Below are 27,941 nucleotides of genomic sequence, written 5' to 3' on the forward strand. Positions count from 1 at the left end.
ATATAAATAGAGAGAGAGAATATGTATATAAGATACATACACGCATACATATCATGTTGCAACATGAACCAAGAACTGAAAAACTCTCACTTCCTCTGAAGCACACATGACCCTTTACATGCAGGGTTCATGACCCAGTCTATTCATCGAGACGCAACAAACAGGACATCTGAAAGTAAACAGGGGGCTCCTCATTTCCATTCTTGGTGAAATGTCAGATCCCAGAAAGCAGAAATGCATCGTGTGCTTTGCATGAAAGGCTATTTATGGTTGGCTCTGTAGGGAAAACTGAGTGAAGAAGCCTGTTTGGAGCAAATACTGATACCACTGATAATGATTTCTCTTAACATATACCTAGAACTTTAACTAAATGCATGATTGTCTTAACTGTAATGCATCATGTGTCTCACAGCCCAGTGTTTCCAGTCCACCCAGGGAGTGTTTCAGGGTTCACTAAAGTGCTCCTCCCTTTTTACTGTTTTCCTTCTTCCAAGCTCTGAATCTGATTTCATTTTCCTGGCTTCTGATGGTGGTTGATCGGTGAGTTTGATGGGGAAGAGATTTTTCAGGATAAAATCCAGACTTCCATCTACCATTCTCAGTACTCTGACATTCTTCCTCTTTCTGATCACATAGCCTTCAGTTGAGTTACTCCCTTTTCCCATTGCAAACTGCAGCCTTATGATCTATGACTGCTATTTCAAGAAGCATTTAATGATGTGATAAGATGAAGAGTCATTGTAGTTTGTGAATGTAGGAAACATTTATAGAGGCAGTGCTAAAGATGGTGTGCCTTTCCTTGTCATGCTTTCTTTGACAACTTGAATGCTCTTCCTAGGTATGAATGAATTGAGAGAGATCATTCCAGAGCCCATTACAGTATTTACTATAGATATCACATATAAAATATAGAAGAAGTAGCTGCTGCCAGAGATGATTTAAATTGATGAGGTGTGTATCCAAAACAAGATCATGTTTTTTGGCTGCATGTGATAATATGCCCAAGACATTATGGTGTAAACGCAGATCTTATTTTCCAGAATCGTTTAGTCAGGGAGACTGGGATAAAGGCTGCAGCAGTATTGGTCCCTGTGAGGACATATGTCCTGCAAACACGACAACCTCCACACTTAGTGCACAGCAAAGGTACAGATAAGGATTAGAACATACGGATTTTTGGCCATGACCAATCCATCGGTCACAGTAATTATGGTAAAATGAAGATAATCTGGATTGGAGGCTTTTCCCTTAAAGATCCTTGTGCCTTTCATGCAGGTTTCAGTCCAAAAACTACCAGTATGTTCTGGCCTTGGTTTTTGCCATTGAGGAGATCAACAAGAACCCCCATCTTTTACCCAACATGACCTTGGGATTTGATCTCTATAATTTCATGCACAGTGAAGAGACAGTGATGGAGAATCCCTTCCTCTGGCTTGCGGGACTGGAAAAGGACGTTCCTAATTACACATGTAGGAAACAGAGCAAGTCTGTAGCCGTAATATCAGGAACCAGCATTGCTGTCCAAATGGGGACACTGCTGGAACTCTACAAAATTCCACAGGTGAGTGTGTAGTGAAAAAGAAGGAAAAGCACATCACCTTAGATGCCTTCCTTAGACCCAAATGTTTAAGTGACAGAGGCCTTATGCATTTGATGCACTGTGTGATCTAAAGAGAAGGACTGCAGAGATTTGGGGAATTAGCCATATTTGTTCTAAAGCAGAGTTGTGGGTGAGTGAAAATGAGAAATGTTTTCCTCAACCTGTGAGTCTAACAACAGAGGAACTAGGAAGTTTTCATGAAGTGGGAGATGAGAAAAAGGTAATATTCTAAAATTTTCTGACACTTAAATTTTTTGCTTAATATTTCAGGAATAAGATTACACACTATCGCAATAACCTTACACAGATTTCTTGCATTTTCCCTTAGCTGACTCTTGGGTCTTTTGAACCGCTTCTGAGTGACAGTGGTCAGTTTCCTTCCCTCTATCAGATGGCGCCCAAAGACACTTCTCTGGCCCTTGGCATGGTCTCCTTGATGCTTCATTTCAGCTGGACCTGGGTGGGTTTGGCCATCTCAGACCTCCCAAAAGGTATTCAGTTTATGTCCGATTTGAAAGTTGAGATGCAGAAGAATGGCATCTGTGTGGACTTCGTGGAACTGATCCCAGCCACTGAGGAGTCATATAATTCATTCCGCTGGCCGTATCATATCCAGATCCTAAAATCATCCGCAAATGTGGTGATTCTTTTCTGTGACACTGAGTCACTCATAGGTGACAGCTTTCCAACATGGGAACGTGTAATGACATGGAAAGTCTGGGTCACCACCTCACAATGGGATTTTGCCAGCCGTGAGGAACATTTCCTGCTCCACTCATTCCATGGAACTCTGATTTTTTCACACCACCGTAGTGAGATCTCTGGCTTCAGAAACTTTCTTCGGACAGCTAACCCTTCCAAATACCCAGAAGACATTTACCTCTCTAGATTCTGGTCATTGGCTTTTGGTTGCTCAATTACTGGGGCGTCCTGCAAAACCTTGCAGAACTGTTCCCTGAATGCCTCCTTGGAATCGTTGCCTTGGCATCATTTTGATATGAGCATGAGTGATGGGAGTTACAACATATACAATGCTGTGTATGCTGTGGCCCACAGTGTACATGAGATACTTCTACAAGAGTTAGAAATGCAGCCAGGGAACAAGGGGGCAAAGGTGGCATTTTCTCCCTGGCAGGTAACTTGGTTTCCATTGCATGACATGTACTCCTGAATGATCCCCTTAAGAGCTTCTGCAGGTGTTCACATGAAGTAGCTTGGAATCCTTTCTCCAAAACACAAGCTATAAATGATCCTCTGCCTGTAATTTGTCAATAGAAACATGGTTCCATTGACAAGTGGGCAGGTCTCTTGGATAAGCATCAATGCCGTGTCTTAAAATGGATTCTCCCATCCTGTCAATTTAATTTTGGCTTGTAAAAAACTTACATTGTGCCATCCCATTTTCCATCTCAGCAATACAATAATTACTTTTTAGTACTTTTTAGGGTGAAATTTGCTGGGGATGTTTATCCCCAACATGCATTAGGGATCTTATATAATTTGCACATTATTTTATTCTGGTAAATATATTAGAGTTGGTTGTTCTAGGTACACTGAAGAAATCAGTGAGTTTTGGTAGCTTGGACTCCACAGTTGGAAATGGTCGGCATTTCACAGCTAGATATTTTTTTTAAAGACTTATTTTTATTTATTTGAAAGCTAGAGCTACAGAGTGAAGTAAAGACAGAGAGAGAGGTCTTCCACCATTGGTTCGCTCCCCAGATGGCCACAATGGCTGGAGCTGTGAAGATCCAAAGTCAGGAGCCAGGATGTCCCTCCTGGTCCTCCATGATGGTTCAGGGTCCCAAGGACTTGGGCCATCCTCCACTGTCATCCCAGGCCACAACAGAGACCTTGATTGGAAGACTTTCGGCTGGGACAAACATGGGCACATACATGGGATGTCAGCACCCCAGGCCAGGGCTTTAACCCACTGCGCCACAGTGTGGGCCCCTCACAGCTGCATAGTTTTGGTTGCCCTTGTTTTTGGATAAAAATGAGTTATCAAATTTGCTCTGATGTAGTTCTCATCAGGTTTTATTTTGTTTTACTTCGTTGGGTGGCTCTAAGGTTCTCTTTTTTATTTGTGATTACAGACAAAGAGAGGCTTTCTCTAACCTGGGTTTGGTGTGTTCTCACTTGGGCAGTCTTCATGAGAATATGATGCATTTTTTCAGTTGCACCCGTTTCTGAAGAACCTCCAGTTTACCAATCCTGCGGGTGACCTAGTGAATCTGAATCACAAGAGAAATTTGGAAGCTGAATACGACATTCTCAGCTTTTGGAATTTTCCGTATGGTGTTGGACATAAGGTTACAGTAGGAAAGTTTTCCCCATATGTTCCACAGAGCCATCAGTTGTCTCTCTCTGAGAATTTGATAGAATGGGCCACAGGAATTACAGAGGTAAGTTGTGTCTGAGCATAAGGTTCACACTGCACATTGTTACCCCCCAACTGTGGTTTGGGGTATGGGGATTTGTGCAACATGGATTATTCAAAAGACATTAGAGACATTAAACCACTCCCCTTCTGATCTAAATACTTTCTTCTACTTCTAGTGTCTGAGGATGGACAGTACACACACTTGTTCCTCCACATGTTTTGGATCTATTTTAGAAAATCAAATTGCATGCCATCATTGTGTCAGAAATGGTGGTTTCCAGTTTAAGTGAACAGGTTTTGCAGGACTTGAAAACCAAACCTTCTACTTGGCACTTAAGTAATAGTCCCAACTGTTACCAACGCTCATCTGGTTTTTCTCAGACTCCACGCTCGGTATGCAGTGTGAGTTGCAGCCCTGGATTCAGGAAAACCCCTCTGGAGGGGAAGCCTACCTGTTGTTTTGATTGTATGCCTTGTCCTGAGAACGAGATTTCCAATCAGACAGGTAAGTCAGTGCCAGCCTCACGGAGAAGTTAACACCTGTTTCTTAGAATTTTCAGCTTCTCAATGGAAAGAAAAAGATGTGGAATATGACTGCTGAGGGGATTCTTCTCACCTTCAGGTAGAAATTAATCCTTACAGTCAATAATAATCACAAAATGATAACAATTTCCACACTACACTCTACTTATTGTAGCATTTATAAAAGCAGATGAGAGACTGAGTGTCTCCGGAAAGCTGACTATGTTGGAGTTCAGGATGATATGTATGGTAAATGGTAGAAACCAAGATTGGAGAATTTTCACCCCTTAAAACATGTGGGATGTCTCACATTTATTCCATGAAGCAGTAATAGGTTATCATCATACATTTTGTGAAGATTTTCCAATTTTTGCTTGTGTTGTATGAGTAGTTCTTTGTACCATATATTTACTATATTTCTACTTTTTTGAAACTTATTGGTGATAGTGATAGATTCTGGCATCAGGGTACAATCCGTGGGAGTAGGGTGGTGTATGTGCTAACTGAGTATAGGCAAATTCATGTCTGTGTTTGTTGTGCATGTATTATAAAAGTACTTTCACCAAATTCAAGTGTAGCATGCTGGAGTTAGAAAGCACAATTCTAAACAAACTTTGCATTATATTAAAAACTATATAGGAAACCATACAAGATACCATCCTGAGGATAACTCATCAGATATCATAAACAGGGCTAACCTTAGCCTTTGAGAAAAATCATGGCTGCTCAACATATAAATCTTCAGAAGCATTCATATGCTTAAACATGTATACATGTGTGTAAAATTTATATTGCAATAACACAGGCTGACATCCACTGTACTAAGTATGCATAGCAAGGTAGGTCAATGACAGCATATTCAACACAAGCACTTGAAGGTAGCATGTGGACATTATAAGGAAATTGAAGTAAATAAAAATCAGAAGAACTTAAATTTGGTTATCATAAAACAAGCAAAATTTATGAACTTCAGCAAGATGGAACAGTACTAAAACAAGATTACAATGCCTCTCTGTGTGTATGGGTGTGTGTGTTACACAAAGAGAGCTGTAGAGGTCTCTGCACAGATATAAAAAATACTAATATTAGAACGTGTTAATCATTTAGTGGTGATACATTGAAGAATACAGAAAAAATTCAGAAATATCCACATGGAAATATTATTAAACATATTGAGACATATTTGAGAAATCCAAATATCCTCATGGTTATAAAAATAATTCCCAATATTTTTATTGTGATAAACAATTTTTAGATAATGTTTACCAAATTTTCACATAGGAAAGGAACTCTTTTCTCAACTCCTGTGGAGAATAGGAAAAATGGAAAAATTCTGTGTCTTCTACAGGAACATGTTAAGTTGATTGATCAATTACTGAAATTGTAAGACACTGCTGTTGAATTAAATTCACACATTTGAAATCTCAAACAACATAAATCCAACAGTATTTTTTAAATGGGTTCCTTCATGCCCAAAGCATTGCATGAATGTAATTCAGTTTATAGTCCCTGAAAAAATAGTAATAATAATTAGCATTCCTGCAGAAAAGCATTTAATTTAATCTAGGAGATCTAATAATTGTAAACAAAGAACAAAACAGCTCAAAGATACCAAAAAGAAGGATCATTTTGTAATCCTAAAGAGTATTTACAGAATGCTAAAATCAGGGAAGTTACGGCTGAAGACTGGATACAAAATTGAAGAAACAATGAAACTTCTGCAGGAAATTACCCAGGAGGCTCTGATCCATGCACATTATCAAAAACGAAGGCATGCAACATACTAAAAAGGAAGATATACAAGTGGCATCATTTTCAGCTGATATTTGGATGTTGTAATGAAATCAGCGAATCAGTAACTGAGTTAAGTAGCACTGGAGTACAAGATTAAACACACAAAACAGTTGTTTGGCTTACAAATTCTGGATAATGAAGGTTCTTAAAAAAGGTTTATTTATTTCTTTGAAATCCGAGTTGCACATAGAGTGGAGATGCAAAGAGAGTGGAAGAGTTCTTTCATCCGATGGTTCACTCCCCAATTGGCCGCAATGGCCAGGATCTGCACTGATCTGAAGCCAGGAGCCAGGAGCGTCTTGCCAGTCTCCCACGTGGTTGCAGGGGCCCAAGTACTGGGACCATCTTTGACTGCTTTCCCAGGCAAGCAGACAGCTGGATCAGAAGTGGAGCACCCAGGGCTCAAACTGGTGCCTATGTGAGATGCCAGCGCTTCAGGCCAGGGAATTAACCTGCTGCGCCACCACGCCAGCCCCTGATAATGAAGCTTTGAAAGATAGGGCATGTAATGTTTCAAAAATATGAAATAGCCAAAGGTAACAATAACTAAATGTTGGAAGACATCTGCAAATTGAGACATTGGACATCAATGGAGCAATATATAGAAAAGAAGAGGATACTGAAAGAGCTAGAGAGAAAATTCATGTTCAAAGATAAAAGACAGGAAAGTGGAAATATGCCAGTAGGGTTCAAGGTCATCTACAGACTGACTTTGACTACAGGCAGCATCTCAGTGTGATCCTTGATCGAAACCTGCTCAAGGGTGGCAAGGAATCCAGCTGCTATCAAGTACAGCTTTTCTGTGTTTCACTAGAACTTGACCATCTGCCTTCTAGTGATGGTCTCTCATCAGCACTTGCTCCTAGAATGATTCTATCCAGATCCCACCTTAGAGAGATGTGCTTTACTGAGATCATTGTGTGCTTTCTGTGCACCCAAATTTCACAAAGTAAATCTCCCAGTCCATGATACTAAGAGTGGGAACCTGCAGCCGGTGCTGTCACATAGTAGGTTAAGCCTCTGGCTGGGATGCCAGCATCACAACTGGACACCAGTTCCAGTCCCAGCTGCTTCACTTCCAATCCAGCTCTCTGCTGATGCTTGGGAAAGCAGCCAATGATGGCCCAGGGTTTTGATCCCCACCCACATGGGAGACTCAGAAGAAGCTCCCAGTTACTGGCTTCAAAACGGACCAGTAATAGCTGTGACCATCATTTGGGGTGTGAATCACCTGCAAAGATTTCCCTTTCTCTTTTTCCCTCTCACCCTTTCTCACGCTCTCTTTCTCCCTCTCCTTTCCTCCTCTCCTCCTCTCTCCCCCTCTCCCACCCTCCTACTTCTCTTCTTCTTTCTGAAACTCTGCCTTTCAAGTAAATTATAAAGAAAAAATTAAACATTTATTAACAACAAAGACTGGGACACTTGGGTGTTTGATTAGGCCATGAGAGTGCAGAGTGAATAGCACCATTAGAGCAAGGGCTCATTGCAGCCATGGAAAGCCAACGCTGTGGCAAAAAAAAATAGCCTATGTGACCTCAGTGGAAAGGAAAGGTCATCAAAGATGGAGACACTCTTCTCTGAAGGGAGGAGAGAACATCCACTGTGCTTATGGCCGTGTCCAAAGACCAGTGGCGTCTATGGTCACAAAAGGCTTCCATAACCTTGACAGCCCATGGCAAGAGCCTCGGGTGATCACTGACGTCATAAAAAGAGTGTTAATTGATAAAGGAACAACAGAAATCACCGTGCACTTACTCCCCCTGTAGGACCTCCATCCCTACTGAGTTTTACAATGAGAATTGACTGCAGTTTTTTTCCCAAACTGTACTCTATATGTTGTGTGTGTGCATGGATGCAAAGTGTTGAAGTCTTTGCTTAACATAGACAATAACAGAGTTGGTCCTCTGTATAAAATCTAGCTAACAATGAAGCATAATGAACAAGCAGATGAAACAGGGAGAGGTGAGATGAGAGTTGGGGTTGGAGGTTGGGTATGGGGGAAGGAACCCACCATATGGGGTTCTGTGTTTGAAAAAATACATTCATTAAATAAAAACTTACCAAAAAAAGCTGCTGCTTGCTCTTGTACAGAGTAAGGATTCAGCAAAAATGTGCATGTATAAAAAGCAGAGTAGCCCTCACCACACATGGAAACCTCTAGCACCTTGATCATCACTTCCCAATGAGAAGAAACCATGGATAATGAATTAGGGGTGTTAAAGTGACACAGGTTAAGATATGTTTTTTTTAAGGGGACAGAGTGAGGGGGACTGAGGGGAGGGAAGGGACTCGCTTTTTTTTGTAATTTTTTCTTCCCTTTTTTATTTTTTTATTTTTTTTTACTTTATTTTTCTTAAACTTTTATTTAATGAGTATAAAATTCTAAAGTACAGCTTATGGGTTACAATGGCTTCCCCCCCCCATAGCTTCCCTCCCGCCCGCAACCTACCCTTTCCCGCTCCCTCTCCCCTTCCATTCACATCAAGATTCATTTTCAGTTCTCTTTATATACAGAACATCAGGTTAGTATATATTAGGTGAAGATTTCAACAGTTTGCCCCATATAGCAACACAAAGTGAAAAAAATACTGTTGGAGTATTAGTTATAGCATTAAATAACAGTGTACAGCACATTCAAGACAGAGATCCTATATAATATTTTTTAAAATTAATTAATTTTCTATGCCATTTCCAATTTAACACCATGTTATTTTTTTCATTTCCAATTATCTTTATATACAGAAGATCAATTCAGTATATAATTAGTAAAGATCTCATCAGTTTGTACCCACACAGAAACACAAAGTATAAAAATACTGTTTCAGTACTAGTTGTAGCATCACTTCACATTAGACAACACATTAAGGACAGATCCCACATGGGGTGTAAGTACACAGTGACTCCTGTTGCTGACTTAACAATTTGACACTCCTGTTCATGGCGTCAGTAATCTCCCTAGGCTCTAGTCATGAGTTGCCAGGGCTATGGAAGCCTTTAGAGTTCGCTGACTTTGATCTTATTCCAACAGGGTCATAGTCAAAGTGGAAGTTCTCTCCTCCCTTCTTTGATGGCCCCGTTCTTTCCACTGGGATCTCACTCACAGAGATCTTTCATTTAGGTCTTTTTTTTCCATGGTATCTTGGCTTTCCATGCCTACAATACTCTCATGGGCTCTTCAGCCAGATCCGAATGCCTTAAGGGCTGATTCTGAGGCCAGAGTGTTGTTTAGGACATCTGCCATTCCATGAGTCTGCTGTGTATCCCGCTTCCCATGTTGGATCCTTCTCTCCCTTTTTTTGATTCTATCAGTTAGTATTAGCAGACACTAGTCTTGTTTGTGTGATCCCTTTGTCTCTTAGACCTATCACAGCCATCAATTGTGAGCTGAAATTGATCACATGGACTAGTGTGATGGCATTGGTACATGCCACCTTGATGGGATTGTGTTGGAATCAGTGAGAGAGAGACAGAGAAAGGTCTTCCTTTTTGCCGTTGGTTCACCCTCCAATGACTGCCACAGCGCGCTGCATCCGGCGCACCACGCTGATCCGATGGCAGGAGCCAGGTGCTTATCCGGCTCTCCCATGGGGTGCAGGGCCCAAGCACTTGGGCCATCCTCCACTGCACTCCCTGGCCACAGCAGAGAGCTGGCCTGGAAGATGGGCAACCGGGACAGGATCGGTGCCCCGACTGGGACTAGAACCTGGTGTGCCGGCGCCGCAAGGCGGAGGATTAGCCTAGTGAGCCGCGGCGCCGGCCAAGATATGTTTTTAAAGCACCATGAATAGGCTCAGAGATAGCCCTCAGGGCTTTGTTAGGAAAAAATGAGAATGTACTCATCAGTATATAAGGTACTTAGGGAAATGAAGTAATTTTCAAATGTCATATTTATATGCTGTCTTCAACTACAAATAAGGACTATTTGCCTAAACTAGTGCAGTTGGATATTCTAGAAGGTGTTTTTTGAATCAAAAATAATTGAACTTGATGACGTTATTGTACGTTTCTCACCAGATATGGACCAATGTGTGAACTGTCCAGATCTTCAGTATGCCAACACAGAGCGAGACCAGTGCTTCCACAAAAATGTGACCTTTCTGTCTTTTGAAGATCCCCTGGGGATGACCCTGGTCTGCACAGCTCTGTGCTTCTCTGTCCTCACCTCTATGGTTCTTGGGGTCTTTGTGAAGCACCGAGACACTCCCATAGTCAAGGCCAACAATCGCTGTCTCAGCTACATCCTGCTCATCACCCTCATCTTCTGCTTCCTCTGCTCCTTACTGTTCATTGGTCGTCCCAACACAACCACCTGTGTCCTCCAGCAGACCACGTTTGGAGTGGTGTTCACTGTGGCTGTTTCCACGGTCCTGGCCAAAACTATCACTGTGGTTCTAGCCTTCAAGGTCACTGCCCCAGGGAGAAGGATGAGACAGTGGCTGCTATCAGGGGCACCTAACTCCATTATTCCCATCTGCTCCCTGATCCAACTGGCTCTCTGTGGCTTCTGGCTTGGGACCTCTCCTCCCTTTGTTGACACAGATGCACACTCTGAGCATGGCCACATCATCCTGCTGTGCAACAAGGGCTCAGTCACTGCCTTCTACTGTGTCCTGGGCTACCTGGGCTCCTTGGCCCTGGCCAGCTTCACTGTGGCTTTCCTAGCCAGGAACCTGCCTGACACCTTCAATGAAGCCAAGTTCCTGACGTTCAGCATGCTGGTGTTCTGCAGTGTCTGGGTGACCTTCCTGCCTGTCTACCACAGCACCAAGGGGAAGGTCATGGTGGCTGTGGAGGTCTTCTCCATCTTGGCCTCCAGTGCAGGGCTCCTGGGCTGCATCTTTGTCCCCAAGTGCTACGTTATTCTCTGCAGACCTGAGCAGAATGCTTTGAAAGGATTAAGGGACAGAATAGTTCCCAAGGAATCAGATGTTCTGAAGAGTAGCTCTTAAGGCTCTCTCAGTTTTCAATGGAGAGAAACTAAGATTTGCAAAACCGATTTTGCATTCTGATGTTATAAAGTAGCTTGCAGAATATAACGTCAGTATGAGCAATTTAGACGTCTCTTAAATGTTTTTGTTCTGAATGACGAATTCACATACAAGAAAGGGAGAGTGGGGGAAACCTCCCAGGTGGTGATAGACTCTGAAGATACCTGCAGTGGCCCAGCGCTGTTTCATGCCAATGCAAGAGATTTATTCATGTGTCCGTGTGAGTGTCAGGGACAGAAAGCCTTAGGCCATCTCCCACTTCTTTTTCTAGATCATTAACAGGGAGCTGGGTGCAAGTGAAGCAGCCAGGACATGAACTGGCACCCACATGGGATGCTGGGGTTACAGGTGGTGGTTGTTTCCACTGTACCCCCATGCTGGCCCCAGTCCTCCTCGCTTCTTCAAAATAATACTGTATACAAATTTATTCACCTGGCTTTTATGCTCACAAACACAGTACTTTACATTTTTTCATCTCTGTGTTTTATTTGTCAGCTGCTCAACATTGTAATATTCATATTTTAATAAAATTAGTTACACAGTTTTTTGCTGTTTTTATTCATTTATTAGAGTCTATGTTGAAGTCAGCTTTATAATATACCTGGAATATTTTCAGTGCAATCATTAGACATGTTAAATCATTTTAATATGTATCATGCATTGTCCAGAAACTCCTAAATTATATAGAATTTCACATAGATTTGAAATGATGTCATAAATACACAGCAAGTTTTCATTATACATAGAAGTGATTCTGCAAACTTTTTTTCCATCTGTACTTTTCTGTTTATTATCAATTTGGCTTTAGATTTACTTTTTCCAATACCAGACATAAGAAAGTGATTTTTATATCCTGAGCAGAAAATAATTCAACAAAATTAACAATTTTAATGTGAAGTAATGGCATTTGGCCCATTCACTTTATTGTGAAAACATTATCTCTGTCATATTTTAAAATATTTTCATCACTACGAATCAAGTTCCTTATCCATTAATGGTCACTCTCATTTCCTTCTCTTGCCAGTCACACAACCACCAATCTGTTTCTGTTTCCATAGATTTAACAGTCCTGAGTGATGGTATAAGTTTTTTTTATTAACAACTTTTATTTAATGAATATAAATTTCCAAAGTACAGCTTATGAATTACATTGGCTTCCCCCCTCCCATAACTTCCCTCCCACCCGCAACCTTCCCCTTTCCCACTCCCTCTCCCCTTCCATTCACATCAACATTCATTTTCAATTCTCTTTATATACAGAAGATCAGTTTAGTATATATTAAGTAAAGATTTCAAAAGTTTGCCCCCACATAGCAACACAAAGTGAAAAAAATACTGTTGGAATACTAGTTATAGCATTAAATTTTCATTTTCAATTCTCTTTATATACAGAAGATCAGTTTAGTATATATTAAGTAAAGATTTCAAAAGTTTGCCCCCACATAGCAACACAAAGTGAAAAAAATACTGTTGGAATACTAGTTATAGCATTAAATAACAGTGTACAGCACATTAAAGACAGAGATCCATCCACTCAGGGCAAGATGGCAGAATAGGAAGGGAGCACACTGATAGTCCAGGAAGACACAGGTTAATAAAAGTGGAGATACTGCAGGGTCAAGGAAGAGTAGGGGAAGAAACAGCAGAGGAAACTCTTCCGGAACTAGTGATTCACAGTGGACCTGTGTGGAGAGCGTGGGAGCCCAAGTTCGGGACACCAGCAGCAGACTCAACACACCAGTGCTGGAACGCGAGGTGAGCCGAACCTCAATAGCCCGAGACACCAGTGGGCAGGTGGAAAGAGGAGACTAGAGGGAACGAGGCTTGAAACTCCGTGGGGAAAACTTCACCAGGCTAACTAGAAGAGAGAGAGGGAAAAAAAAGTGACCGATCCGGACACGAGTTTCTCTCTCTCCACTCACCCCTCAAAGGCTAGCAAGACAAAGAGCAGGCGCCATTTTGGACATACATCATAAGCAGGGCGACCTCAGGTCTGCACCGGCCCTGAGCCTAGCAGAAAAACCTGACTCTGGGGGGAGGGGTGAAATAGCAGGAGATTAGCATCTAACTTGGCAACCCACTGGGAGACTGCAGGAGAATTGGAGCCCACACTGAGGGCAGCACAGATTCCCTGTGTGGTCCTTGAGAAAGAGCCTCCAATCTCTGGCTCCTATAGATATATCATTCGCCTGCTAACTACCTCCAATTATGTTCAGCTGTGTGGAATTACTTCCCTTTTGAATCAAAAGAAAGAAAGAAAGAAAGAAAGAAAGAAAGAAAGAAAGAAAGAAAGAAAGAAAGAAAGAAAGAAAGAAAGAATTGATTTACCATGCCTAACCTGGGAGTGTCACTTTTGACACATCCTCAACGCTGTGGAACCAAACAGAGCTCTCAGGCCACACTCATCTCAAGCCTCTAAGGCTCCACTGAAAGCAGACAGTCCACTTAATATAGAGCCATAGTGTAACAAGAAAAAACACCACAGTGAAGAAACCAAATATCTCCAACATGCCATACAACAAATGCAAAAACCAAGGTAACAAGAACAAGGAAGACACCATGACGCCCCCAAATGAAAAAGACACCCCAATTCAAGATTATGAAGATGATGAGATAGAAGAAATGCAAGAAGCAGATCTCAAAAAATTGATAAGAACATTAAGAAGTTCTCAAAAACAAATTCTTAAACTACAGAAATCCTTCATGGACAAGATAGAAAATCTCTCTCGTGAAAATGAAATATTAAGGAGGAATCAAAATGAAATGAAACAACTAGTAGAACATGAAACTGTGATAGTGACCAAAAACCACAATGAAATGAAGAACTCAATAGATCAAATGACAAACACATTAGAGAGCCTTAAAAACAGAATGGGCAAAGCAGAAGAGAGAATATCAGACTTAGAAGAAAGAGAACAGGAAAGGAAAGAGTCAAACCAAAGAAAAGAAGAGGAAATTAGAAATCTAAAAAATACTGTCGGAAATCTACAGGATACTATTAAAAAACCTAACATTCGGGTCATAGGAGTTCCTGAAGGCATGGAGAGGGAGAAAGGATTAGAAGGCATTTTCTTTTTGTTTTATTTATTACACTTTTATTTAATGAATATAAATTTCCAAAGTACAGCTTATGGGTTACAATGGCTTCCCCCCTCCCATAACTTCCCTCCCACCTGCAACCCTCCCCTTTCCCGCTACCTCTCCCCTTCCATTCACATCAACATTCATTTTCAATTCTCTTTATATACAGAAGATCAGTTTAGTACATATTAGGTAAAGATTTCAACAGTTTGCCCCCATATAGCAACACAAAGTGAAAAAAATACTGTTGGAGTACTAGTTATAGCATTAAATAACAGTGTACAGCACATTAAAGACAGAGATCCTACATAATATTTTCTTTAAAAACTAATTAATTTTCTATGCCATTTCCAACTTAAGACCAGCTTTTTTTTTTTCATTTCCAATTATCTTTATATACAGAAGATCGATTCAGTATATAATTAGTAAAGATCTCATCAGTTTGTACCCACACAGAAACACAAAGTGTAAAAATACTGTTTCAGTACTAGTTATAGCATCACTGCACATTAGACAACACATTAAGGACAGATCCCACATGGGATGTAAGTACACAGTGACTCCTGTTACTGACTTAACAATTTGACACTCCTGTTCATGGCGTCAGTAATCTCCCTAGGCTCTAGTCATGAGTTGCCAGGGCTATGGAAGCCTTTAGAGTTCGCTGACTTTGATCTTATTCCGATAGGGTCATAGTCAAAGTGGAAGTTCTCTCCTTCTTCAGAGAAAGGTACCTCCTTCTTTAATGGCCCCGTTCTTTCCACTGGGATCTCACTCACAGAGATCTTTCATTTAGGTCTGGATTAGAAGGCATTTTCAGTGAGATACTAGCAGAAAATTTCCCAGGTTTGGAGAAGCACAGAACATCTTAGTACAAAAAGCTTATAGAACCCCTAGTAAACATGACCAAAAGAGATCCTCACCACGACATGTTGTAATCGAACTCACCACAGTGAAACACAAAGAAAAGATTCTAAAACGTGCAAGAGAGAAACGTCAGATTACTCTTAGAGGATCTCCAATTAGACTCACAGCAGACTTCTCATCAGAAACCCTACAAGCCAGAAGGGAATGGCGAGACATAGCCCAGGTACTAAGAGACAAAAACTGCCAGCCCAGAATACTATATCCTGCAAAGCTCTCATTTGTGAATGAAGGTGAAATTAAGACTTTTCATAGCAAACAGAAATTGAAAGAATTTCTTGCCACGCGTCCTGCCCCGCAAAAGATGTTTAAGATGTGTTACACACAGAAACACAGAAACACAGTCATCAATATGAAAGAAGGTAAAGGAAGGAAACCTCACAGCATAAGATCACAGGAAGCTCAATTTCTCTATGACATAGAATTAAACTCTGATGCTCCGTTAAAACAATGTGTTAAAGTAATCTATTATGTTCTCTTGATGTCTGTTAAATTCTAATTGTTCAAAAAACAGCTGAATTCTTATTAAGAGCTATGGGTTATTTAAATATGTGCTTATTTTCAAAGATTTGAATAATCACCTGTAACAATGATCAAATTTGGTCTATGTTATGTCATGATTTTAAGGAATCTTATTTCAACCAGATATTTTGGATTTTGAGCCTTCTTGGCATTCTTGACAGGCATTCAAAAAATCAAAGTTTCAAACAATCTGGACTCTAAAATTTCCAGGAAATCTTGGAGTTTGGTTTTTCCAGTTTGGGCCCAACTGAAAAAATTGAAGGACCGATGTCTCTTCAGTCAGATCCGAATGCCTTAAGGGCTGATTCTGAGGCCAGAGTGTTGTTTAGGATATCTGCCATTCTATGAGTCTGCTGTGTATCCTGCTTCCCATGTTGGATCGTTCTCTCCCTTTTTGATTCTATCAGTTAGTATTAGCAGACACTAGTCTTGTTTGTGTGATCCCTTTGTCTCTTAGACCTATCACAGCCATCAATTGTGAACTGAAATTGATCACTTGGACTAGTGAGATGACATTGGTACATGCCACCTTGATGGGATTGTGTTGGAATCCCCTGGCACATTTCTAACTCCACCATTTGGGGCAAGTCCAACTGAGCATGTCCCAAATTGTACATCTCCTCCCTCTCTTTTTCCCACTCTTATATTTAACAGGGATCACTTTTCAGTTAAAATTTAAACACCTAAGAATATATGTGTGTTAATTACAGAGTTCAACCACTAGTACTAGAACAACAACAACAACAACAACAAATAATAAAAAGGATAAAGTATTACATTGTACATCAAGAGTCAGGACAAGAGCTGATCAGGTCATTGTTTCTTCTAGTGTCCATTTCACTTCAACAGGTTTCCCCTTTGGTGCTCAGTTAGTTGTCACCCATCAGGGAAAACAAATGATATTTGTCTCTTTGGGACTGGCTTAATTCACTCAGCATGATGTTTTCCAGATTCCTCCATCTTGTTGCAAATGACTGGGTTTCATTGTTTCTTGCTGTTGTATAATATTCTATGGAGTACATGTCCCATAATTTCTTTATCCAGTCTACTGTTGATGGGCATTTGGGTTGCTTCCAGGTCTTAGCTATTGTGAATTGAGCTGCAATAAACATTAATGTGCAGATGGCTCTTTTGTTTGCCAAATTAATTTCCTATGGGTAAATTCCAAGGAGTGGGATGGCTGGGTTGTATGGTAGGGTTATATTCAGGTTTCTGAGGAATCTCCAGACTGACTTCCATAGTGGCTTAACCAGTTTGCATTCCCACCAACAGTGGTTTAGTGTCCCTTTTTCCCCACATCCTCTCCAGCATCTATTGTTGGTAGATTTCTGAATGTGAGCCATTCTCACCGGGGTGAGGTGAAACCTCATTGTGGTTTTGATTTGCATTTCTCTGATGGCTAGTGATCTTGAACATTTGTTCATGTGTCTGTTGGCCATTTGGATTTCCTCTTTCGAAAAATGTCTAATGAGGTCCTTGGCCCATCTCTTAAGTGGGTTGTTTGTTTTGATGTTGTGGAGTTTCTTGATTTCTTTGTAGATTCTGGTTATCAACCCTTTATCTGTAGCATAGCTTGCAAATATTTTTTCCCATTCTGTCGGTTGCCTCTTCACTTTCCTGACTGTTTCTTTTGAAGTACAGAAACTTCTGAATTTGATGCAATCCCAAATGTTAATTTTGGTTTTGACTGCCTGTGCTGCTGGGGACTTTTCCAAGAAGTCTTTGCCTGTACCTATATCTTGCAGGGTTTCTCCAATGCTCTCTAATAATTTGATGGTTTCGGGTCATAGATTTAAGTCTTTAATCCATGTTGAGTGGATTTTTGTGTAAGGTGAAAGGTATAGGTCTTGCTTCAAGCTTCTGCACGTGGAAATCCAATTTTCCCAGCACCATTTATTGAATAGGCTGTCCTTATTCCAGGGATTAGATTTGGATCTTTGATCAAATAGAAGTTGGCTGTAGATGTTTGGATTGATTTCTGGTATTTTTATTCTGTTCCATTGGTCTATCCATCTGTTTCTGTACCAGTACCATGCTGTTTTGATAACAACTGCCCTGTAGTATGTCCTGAAATCTGGTATTGTGATGCCTCCAGCTTTGTTTTTGTTGTACAGGATTGCTTTGGCTATTTTAGGTCTTCTGTGTCCCCATATGAATTTCAGCATCATTTTTTCCAGATCTGAGAAGAAGGTCTTTGGTATCTTGATTGGTATTGCATTGAATGTATAAATTGCTTTTGGGAGAATAGACATTTTGATGATGTTGATTCTTCCAATCCATGAACATGGAAGATTTCTTCAATTTTTGGTATCCTCTTCTATTTCTTTCTTTAAGGTTTTGTAGTTTTCATCGTAGAGATCTTTAACGTCTTTGGTTAAGTTTATTCCAAGGTATTTGATTGTTTTTGTAGCTATTGTGAACGGGATTGATCTTAGAAGTTCTTCCTCAGCCGTGGCATTGCCTGTGTATACAAAGGCTGTTGATTTTTGTGCATTGATTTTATATCCTGCTACTTTGCCAAACTCTTCGATGAGTTCCAGTAGTCTCTTAGTAGAGTTCTTTGGGTCCCCTAAATAAAGAATCATATCATCTGCAAAGAGGGATAGTTTGAGTTCTTCCTTCACAATTTGTATCCCTTTAATTTATTCTTCTTGCCTAATAGCTCTGGCCAAAACTTCCAGAACTATATTGAATAGCAGTGGTGAGAGTGCGCATCCCTGTCTGGTACCAGATCTCAGCGGAAATGCTTCCAACTTTTCCCCATTCAATAGGATGTTGGCCGTGGGTTTTTCATAGATTGCTTTGATTGTATTGAGGAATGTTCCTTCCATACCGAGTTTGCTTAGAGTTTTCATCATGAAAGGGTGTTGTATTTTATCAAATGCTTTCTCTGCATCTATTGAGAGAATCATATGGTTTTTCTTCTGCAGTCTGTTAATGTAGTGTATCACGTTGATTGTTTTGCGAACGTTGAACCATCTCTGCATACCAGGGATAAATCCCACTTGGTCTGGGTGGATGATCTTTCTGATGTGTTGTTGCATTCTATTGGCCAGAATGTTATTGAGTATTTTTGCATCTATGTTCATCAGGGATATTGGTCTGTAATTCTCTTTCAATGCTGCATCTTTTTCTGGCTTAGGAATTAAGGTGATGCTGGCTTCATAGAAAGAATTTGGGAGGATTCCCTCTTTTTCGATTGTTTTGAATAGTTTGAGAAGAATTGGAGTTAGTTCTTCTCTAAATGTCTGGTAGAACTCAGCAGTGAATCCATCTGGTCCTGGGCTTTTCTTCCTTGGGAGGGCCTTTGTTACTGTTTCAATTTCTGTGTCAGTTATGGGTCTGTTTAGGTTTTCTATGTCTTCCTGGCTCAATTTAGGGAGGTTGTATGTGTCCAAGAATCTGTCCATTTCTGATAGATTTCCCTGTTTGCTGGCATACAAGTCCTTGTAGTAATTTCTGATGGTTCTTTTTATTTCTGTGGTTTCTGTTGTTACGTTTCCTTTTTCATCTCTGATCCTATTGATTTGGGTCTTTTCTCTTCTTTTTTTTAGTTAGTTGGGCCAATGGGGTGTCAATTTTGTTCATTTTTTCAAAAAACCACCTCCTCATTTGGCTGATTTTTTGTAATGTTTTTTTGGATTCAATCCTGTTGATTTCTTCTCTGATTTTAATTATTTCTCTTCTCCTACTGGGTTTGGGTTTGGCTTGCTGCAGATTTTCTAGATCCTTGAGATGACTTGAAAGCTCATCTATTTGGTGCCTTTCCAATTTCTTGATGTAGGCACCTATTGATATAAACTTTCCTCTTAACACTGCTTTTGTTGTATCCCAGAGGTTTTGGTATGTTGTGCTGTTATCCTCATTTACTTCCAGAAAATTTTTGATTTCTCTTTTAATTTCTTCTATGACCCATTGTTCATTCAGGAGCATGTTGTTCAATCTCCATGTGTTTGCATATGCTCTAGGGATTCCTGAGTTGCTAATTTCCAATTTCATTCCTTTGTGGTCTGAGAAGCTGCATGGTATGATTCTAATTCTTTTGAATTTGCTGAGACTTGCTTTATGGCCTAGTATGTGGTCAATCCTAGAGAAGGTTCCATGTACTGCTGAGAAGAATGTAAATTCTTTATGTGTAGGATGAATAGTTCTGTAGATATCTGTTAGCTCCATTTGGGCTACAGTGTCATTTAAATCTACTGTCTTCTTGTTGATCTTCTGTCCTGATGATCTATCTCTGAGAGTGGAGTATTGAAGTCCCCCAGTACTATTGTATTGGGGTCTAAGCCTCCCTTTAATTCCCTTAGCAAGTCTTTTAAATAAAGTGGTGCCTGTAGTTAGGTGTATATACATTGATAATCGTTATATCTTCCTGTTGAATGGATCCCTTAATCATTAAATAGTGCCCCTCTTTGTCTCTCCTAACAGTTTTTGTGGTAAAGTTTATGTTGTCCGATATTAAGATGGCTACACACCCGCTCTTTTTTCATTTCTGTTGGCATGGTATATCTTTTTCCAACCTTTCACTTTCAGTCTGTATGCATCATTGTTGGAAAGATGAGTTTCTTGTAAGCAGCAAAAAGATGGGTTTTGTTCCTTAACCCAGTCAGCCAATCGGTGTCTTTTAACTGGACAGTTCAGGCCATTAACATTCAATGTGACTATTGAGAAGGAGTAAATTTGCCCTGTCATTTGCCAAAGACTCATAGAATGGCAGATGCCCTAAACAACACTCTGGCCTCAGAATCAGCCCTCAAGGCATTCGGATCTGGCTGAAGAGCCCATGAGAGTATAGTAGGCATGGAAAGCCAAGATATCATCGAAAAAAAAAAGACCTAAAGGAATGATCTCTGTGAGTGAGATCCCAGTGGAAAGAACGGGGCCATCAAAGAAGGAGGTACCTTTCTCAGAAGGGAGGAGAGAACTTCCACTTTGACTATGACCCTATCGGAATAAGATCAAAGTCAGCGAACTCTAAAGGCTTCCATAGCCATGGCAACTCATGACTAGAGCCTAGGGAGATTACTGACGCCATGAACAGGAGTGTCAAATTGTTAAGTCAGCAACAGGAGTCACTGTGTACTTACACCCCATGTGGGATCTGTCCTTAATGTGTTGTCTAATGTGAAGTGATGCTATAACTAGTACTGAAACAGTATTTTTACACTTTGTGTTTCTGTGAGGGTACAAACTGATGAGGTCTTCACTAATTATATACTGAATTGATCTTCTGTATATAAAGAGAATTGGAAATGAAAAAAACAACTTGGTGTTAAATTGGAAATGGCATAGAAAATTAATTAATTTTTTTAAAAAACTATTATGTACGATCTCTGTCTTTAATGTGCTGTACATTGTTATTTAATGCTATAATTAGTACTCCAATGGTAGTTTTTTCACTTTATGTTGCTATATGGGCAAACTGTTGAAATCCTTACCTAATATGTACTAAACTGATCTTCTGTATATAAAGAGAATTGAAAATGAATCTTTATGTGAATGGAAGGGGTAAGGGAGCAAGAAAGGGGAGGGTTGCGGGTGGGAGGGAAGTTATGGGAGGGGGGAAGCCAAAAAAAAATGAAATTAACTGGTGTTCATCCTAATAATCTCCCATGGTTTGAGAGCTTTGTAGATCACAACTCTTCTAACACAGACCTTCAGGAAACTCCCCTTTCTCCTTTTCCATTTCCTCCTATCTACTTAGAACGTCAAAAATATGGCTACTCCAATCTCTGAGTACTTCCTCTTTAGATTATACCTTTAGACAAAGAAAATCTCCATTTTTCACCTCTTTGTGCACCTGAGAAGGTACCCAAATGAATATGGGTTTTCTCTCTCCCTCTTTTTAAATTTTTTTATTTGACAGATAGAGTTAGACAGTGAGAGAGAGACAGAGAGAAAGGTCTTTCTTCCATTGGTTTACCCCCAAATGGCCACTGTGGCCGAAGCTATGCCAATCCGAAACCAGGAGCCAGGTGCTTCCTCCTGGTCTCCAATGTGGGTGCAGGAGCCCAAGTGCTTGGGCTATCCTCCATTGCCCTCCAGGGCAAAGCAGAGAGCTGGACTGGAAGAGGAGCAATCCGGACTAGAACCAGCACCCATATGGGATGCCAGCGCAGCAGGTGGAGGATTAACCAAGTGAGCCACAGTGCCGGCCCCTCCTTCTCCCCTTCTTAACTAATCTCATCTGTGGGAATTGTAGAGTTCCAGGAGTGTCCTAATCTGAGCAGAAATTCTTGTCCCTGAGAGTACTGCTGCAGTAGAGATCTCACAGGTGATCTCCTCAATGGTAAATACCAGAGCCAGAACTTCCTGGTAGTTCTTGGATGGAAACCTGCACGAAGGACAAAGGGACCCTTAGGGAAAAGATTCCAACCATGATTATTATCAACTCCAGTCCTATAGAATGGATGTTTTATGAAATATGCAGAACTTGAAATATTTCTCTGTAGCATGATCATATTTGAGGAGGTCCTTGAGGGGGATAATACAATTTTTTATGACTTACCTACCCACTTTCTTGGATGTGTTCAATATGAGAATATGCAGAGAGATTGTTACATCTCTAACTGGTGAAGATAGTGAGAAGAGGAAAGGAAAAATGTCTCTTCTTGAGGCAGGAAACGTGTCTTTGACAGAGGCCAAACCCATATAACTTGATCCTCGTTTTCCCAGCCTCAGCAATTCAAAAAATAAACTCCTGTTGTTAAGTAAAGAAGTCATGGTATTTTGTTACATGGGAACTCTAGGTGACTAGCACAACAAGGGAGATTATTAGGAAAATGGAATATTCTAGTCTTCCACCACTTCAAAGCATGATTAACACCTTTTGGTGTTGAGATTGTACATTATGGCTGTCATTTTATGTTGCATGCTTTTTTCTCCCCTTGTAGCTGACCTTTGGACATTTTGAGCCTGTCCTCTGTGGCCGTTCATTTTTCATTCTCTCTTTCAGATGATATTGAAGAACACACCTCTGACCCATGCATGGTCTCTTAGATGCTTCATTTCAGCCCAGCCTGTGTGGGACTGGCCATCTCTGTTCACTTGAAAAGTATTCAATTCATGACAGATTTGAAAGTTAGAGATGGACAAGAATAGCATATGTGTAGCCTTGGTGGGATTGACCCAGTGACCAAGAAAACACGTTATGCAACAGCCTGGCCATGTCATATACTGATCAGGACATCTTCATCAAACGTGGTTATTCTTTGCTTAGACAGCAAATGTCTTATAGTTGTGAGCCTTCAAACAGGAGAACATTTAATGGCATGGAAAATCTGGGTCCCCATCTCCCAGTGGGATTTTGACAACAGTGAGACACATTTCCTGTTCCACTCATTCAATTTCCTGCTAATTCCACTACATATATTTCTCCACTCATTTGCTGGTTCTGAAAATTTATAGCCAGCTAGCCCTTCCAAATATCCAGATGATGTTTACATCACCAGATTCTGGTTGAGGTTTTTCATTGCTCAGTTTCTGAAAGCATCCTACAACACCTTGCAATACTGTCCACTGAATGCCTCCTTGGAATGAAAGCTTTGGCATGATTTTGACATGACCATGAGTGATGGGGGTTACAGGATAGACAATGCTGTGTATGATCTGGCCCATAGCATACATGAGATGCTTCCACAAGAGGCAGAAATGCAGCCATGAGCAATGGAGCAAAGGTCGCGTTTTCTCCCTGGGAGGTAACCCTTTCCATTACATGCCATGTACCTTTGAAGTTTAAAAACTTTTACTTTTATATATTTTTCTTTTTTCTATTACTTATTTGTTTAAGGTATACAAACTTCATGTAAAAACTATTATCGGGGTTGGTGTGGTGGTATAACAGGTAAAGCCTCTGCCTCTAGTGCCAGCATCCCATATGGGCATTGATTCCAGTCCTGGCTGCTCCATTTTCAATCATTTTGGTCTTGGAGAGAAGTAGAAGACGGCCCAAGAGCTTGGTCCCCTGTGCCTGCTTGAGAGATCCAGAAGAAGCTCCTGGCTCCCACTTAGATCTGCTCAGCTCTGCCCCATTGTGGCCATTTAGAGAGTTATACATGGGATGGAAGACTCTCTCTCTCTCTCTCTCTCTCTCTCTCTCTCTCTCACACACACACACACACACACACTTTCACTTACTCTCTCATTCTATCACTTCTCATTCTCTCTCTCACTCTCTCACTTTCTTACTCTGCTTTCAAGTGAAATCTTTAAAAACAATAACTATTGTAGCCAATGGAGCAGATGTGAGGTGGTATATCAGTGTGGCTTTGAATAGTATTCCAAGTTGGCTGGCGCCACAGCTAACTAGGCTAATCCTCCACCTGTGGTGCCGGCACACTGGCCGGGGCACCGCATTCTGTCCTGGTTGCTCCTCTTCCAGTCCAGCTCTCTGCTGTGGCCTGGGAAGGCAGTGGAGGATGGCCCAGATGCTTGGGCCCTGCACCCGCATGGGAGACCAGGAGAAGCACCTGGCTCCTGGCTTCGGATCAGCACAGTGCGCTGGCCACAGCACGCTGGCCGTAGTGGCCATTGGGGGGTGAACCAATGAAAAAAGGAAGACCTTTCTCTCTGTCTCTCTCACTCACTGTCCACTCTGCCTGTTAAAAAAAATAATAATAAAACAATTTTAAAAAGAATGGTATTCCAAGTTTACTGATGATTAACACCCTCGGTGAAGACTTTTGCTCATCTATTTGTGCAGGAATGTCTGTTCAATTTCTGTACCCATCGTTGATGATGTTTTTACTGTTCCTTCTGCTTTTAAAAACGTAAGTGGTTTATGACCCTGTCGGAATAAGATCGAAGTCGACGAACCCTAAAGGCTTCCATAGCCTAGGCAACTCATGACTAGAGCTTAGGGAGATTACTGACGCCATAAACAAGAGTGTTAAATTGTTACATCAACATCAAGAGTCACTGTGTACTTACGTCTCATGTGGGATCTGTCCTTAATGGGTTGTCCAGTGTGAAGCGATGCTATAACTAGTACTAAAACAGTATTTTTACACTTTGTGTTTCTGTGTGGGTGCAAACTGATGAGATCTTTACTTAGTATATACTGAATTGATCTCCTATATATAATAATTGAAAATGAAAAAAAATTGGTGTTAAATTGGAAATTACATAGAAAATTAATTTTAAAAAAATATCATGTAGGATTCCTGTCATTAATGTGCTGTACACTGTGATTTAAGGCTATAACTAGTACTCCAACAGTATTTTTCACTTTGTGTTGCTATGTGAGGGCAAACTGTTGAAATCTTTACTTTATATGTACTAAACTCATCTACTGTATATAAAGAGAATTGAAAAATGAATCTTGATGTGAATGGAAGGGGAGAGAGAGCGGGAAAGGGGAGGGTTGTGCGTGGGAGGGAAGTTCTGGGGAGGGAAGTCATTGTAATCCATAAGCTGTACTTTGGAAATTTATATTCATTAAATAAAAGCTTTTAAAAAATGTAAGTTGTAAACGTGTATCTGGAAGGATGTGTAGCCATATTCTCCCATTTTCTATCAGATGTTTGACTTGAAACTCTCCCTCCAGTTATGTAAACAGTGGCCCAGGCACTGTAGTCTGATCTTCCCTCCCTCTCTAAGCTGTTGCTTTCTCCAGCTTTTGGGTGCTGGGATTGTGTGTTGTGTCCTTGATCATACTGCATGTCTGCACCTTCCACACTGATCCACGGCATTCTTCTTCCTTCCAGAGTTTCCACTGCGGTTTTCTCTCTAACTCTCCCCTGAGAACTTATTTCCTCCACTTTTGCTTTTACTGTCTACACCTAGCCTAAGACAGTAAGCCCTTCCCTAGTCAGCCATCTTGGACTCTCCCCAGTAATCAGCAGTATTAGTCCTAGGTTAGATGGATAACAGTAGAAAAAGATTCTTGGTAGATTACAATATGTGGCAAAACTAGCAAAGTATCAAGTTCTGTTACATTCAGAGGAGCTCCATAAGATTCAGTATGGCTGGAAGATGGATGATGTGTGGCTTCTTGGGTGGGACAGAATACAGAAAGGATAACAAAAATGCACTGTTGTAGACTTCACATACCGGCATAGCTAATTTTGAGCTCCTGAGCATTGATACAGCGAGTGCTGACATGCTAGATCACCTCTGCCTTGTGGATTTTCTTAGTTTGTTTTTCTGCTCGCCAGGACATTAATCTTACAACGTGCTTATAGTGATTTCTACTTTTGATTTGAAGTGTGTTGAGCCTGAGAAGATAGTCCAGGATAGAGTCCATTGGAGACACTGTTCTCAATGCAGACTGAGTGTTAAGTTCTTGTGTGTGTTCCCTGTACACACAGAGAATTCTGTACCTACCAATTCAAATGTCCACATGTTTTTATTTTTGGAAACTGCTTTACAGTAACCTAGATGTTATTGGACTTCAATAGAAATAGAAAAATATATCAACTTTTAAGGCAGTGTTGCTAAAATTCAATTTAGACAGAAATGTATGATCTCAGATTTTTATACTTTTATGCAATTAGAATATATATTTCCCTACAATAAGACTGAAGTTCTACATTTGAGGCATTCATTCCTAGCTATAAAAAACATCAAATTCAGCATGAAGAATGTAGAAGATAAAAAGTGATAAATATGAGAGAAACACTAAAGAAAAAAAAAGTGATGAATATATCTGGGTGCTAAATTTTTTTAAATTAATGCATAATTATTTCATAACACACATTTTCTATGATTTTCTGAAGCCTCCTCATTGCATGGAGTTCATTCTCTCCATTCCCAACCTTTGTTCAGTGAATCGTGTACATTCAGAGTGACTCTACTTTTAGTTTCTACACATTACAGAGAACAGGAGATAATCGCTCTCTGATTTAGATTTACTGAATAGACAACAAGTTTCATCATTGTACAGGTAATAAATCTAACTCATCAAGACTGCATATTTTCATTTTTATGCAAGTCACTGAATTCTGCTCTGTATTTTGTGCCTGTACTATGTCTCAATTTGCATGAGCCACTATTCAAAATCTAACTAATGGCATCAGAGCAGTGGCCAGGCAATGGCAAATGTGTTTTGCTTGAAATATTAGGCATCTCATTGATAGATGTTTCAGTTTAGACAAATTTTGAGTGGAATAATAGAGTTCTCTTATTGCCCTCTTGTCCCATCCTTATTAGATTTACTCAATTAGCAATACATCACACTGGTATGCAAGCACAAATGCTTAGTCAGCATTGATCATCATTATTGCCTACAGGACATGCTATCCATTGTGTATTGTGCAGTCTATGGATTTGGCAAAGGTTTAATTGTACATAGCTCTCCTGATGGTGTCTACATAAGCGTCCTGAAAGTTGCTTGCATTCAAGAAGTACGGGGGTCTGCAGGCATCATCCTGTCCTTGGTGCTTGTGGTGGTGGGAATAAAGAGGTGACTTCTGGCGGGTATTTTCTGCTTAAGAATAAAAAGCAGAAAGTACTCAGATAGTCCCTAGTACTCATGAAAGCATCAACCAAGGTTGTAGTTACAAAAACATCATCATGGGATTACCGTGGTTAACAGCAATGTGGAAGGGTTTCATGATTTATAACTAAAAATGAAGTGAGTTGACATCCTGAATGAGAACTTCTGAATTCAGGGTGATTACTGGTTCCACAGTGATTAAAAACCACATGTCCTAGTGAGTAGCTCTGTAAACAGGATTGGTTTGGGGTCTGTGTGGCATCAAGGTGAGGTACAGCTGCCCAGAACAATGGCATGGGAGGCTGCCCTATTGTTCTTTGGGTCTTTGAAGTGTGTGACACTGGAGTTTTCTGGTCTGAAACCTGAGAACCTCGCCTGATGCCCCCCTTTGTGCCCTCTGATGTAATCCAGGTACATAATTGCAAAAAGTTCATGGAGAGGTTTATTGACAAGCCCATGGGCCAAAAGTAACTAATAGGAGTTTCTCCCTTGAGTCTATGTATCCATGGACTTGGAGGAAATTCTTCACCTTGGGTGAAGAGGATGAATCACAAACATGTTTTCCTTCTTGTGTTTTTCACCAGAACAGAAGACCTGAGCTTCAGAGCCTCCGGGCAGAAAGGGTTTCAGATTCCCCCATGGATGGGTGGACAGCTGGTGGAAAGAAGTCCGATGGAGCAGTATTAAAGTGGC

General features: G+C 40.6%; 1 protein-coding gene across 1 annotated transcript; it reads left to right on the top strand.

The window, feature by feature from the left end:
- Positions 1-1,279: 1,279 nt before the first annotated feature.
- On the top strand, positions 1,280-27,935 carry LOC133750002 (vomeronasal type-2 receptor 116-like). The gene is made up of 8 exons (XM_062179378.1): positions 1,280-1,561; positions 1,929-2,735; positions 3,778-4,005; positions 4,365-4,488; positions 10,314-11,202; positions 12,780-12,826; positions 27,071-27,215; positions 27,833-27,935. Exons 1-8 carry the CDS (start codon positions 1,361-1,363, stop codon positions 27,933-27,935), a joined length of 2,544 nt encoding a protein of 847 aa, XP_062035362.1. The 5' UTR covers positions 1,280-1,360.
- Positions 27,936-27,941: the final 6 nt, after the last annotated feature.

The sequence above is a fragment of the Lepus europaeus genome, chromosome 20 (genome assembly GCF_033115175.1).
Source record: "Lepus europaeus isolate LE1 chromosome 20, mLepTim1.pri, whole genome shotgun sequence".
NCBI classification, from domain to species: Eukaryota; Metazoa; Chordata; class Mammalia; order Lagomorpha; family Leporidae; genus Lepus; species Lepus europaeus.

What these genes read in the sequence shown, in the direction of transcription:
- LOC133750002 (XM_062179378.1), top strand. Translation starts at nt 1,361, where the DNA reads ATGACCTTGGGATTTGATCTCTATAATTTCATGCACAGTGAAGAGACA. An exon ending in GCTTTGAAAGGATTAAGGGA is followed by an intron (nt 11,203 to 12,779) that starts CAGAATAGTTCC and finishes AGTTATAGCATT; the next exon opens with AAATAACAGTGTACAGCACA. An exon ending in CAGAGATCCATCCACTCAGG is followed by an intron (nt 12,827 to 27,070) that starts GCAAGATGGCAG and finishes TGTATTGTGCAG; the next exon opens with TCTATGGATTTGGCAAAGGT.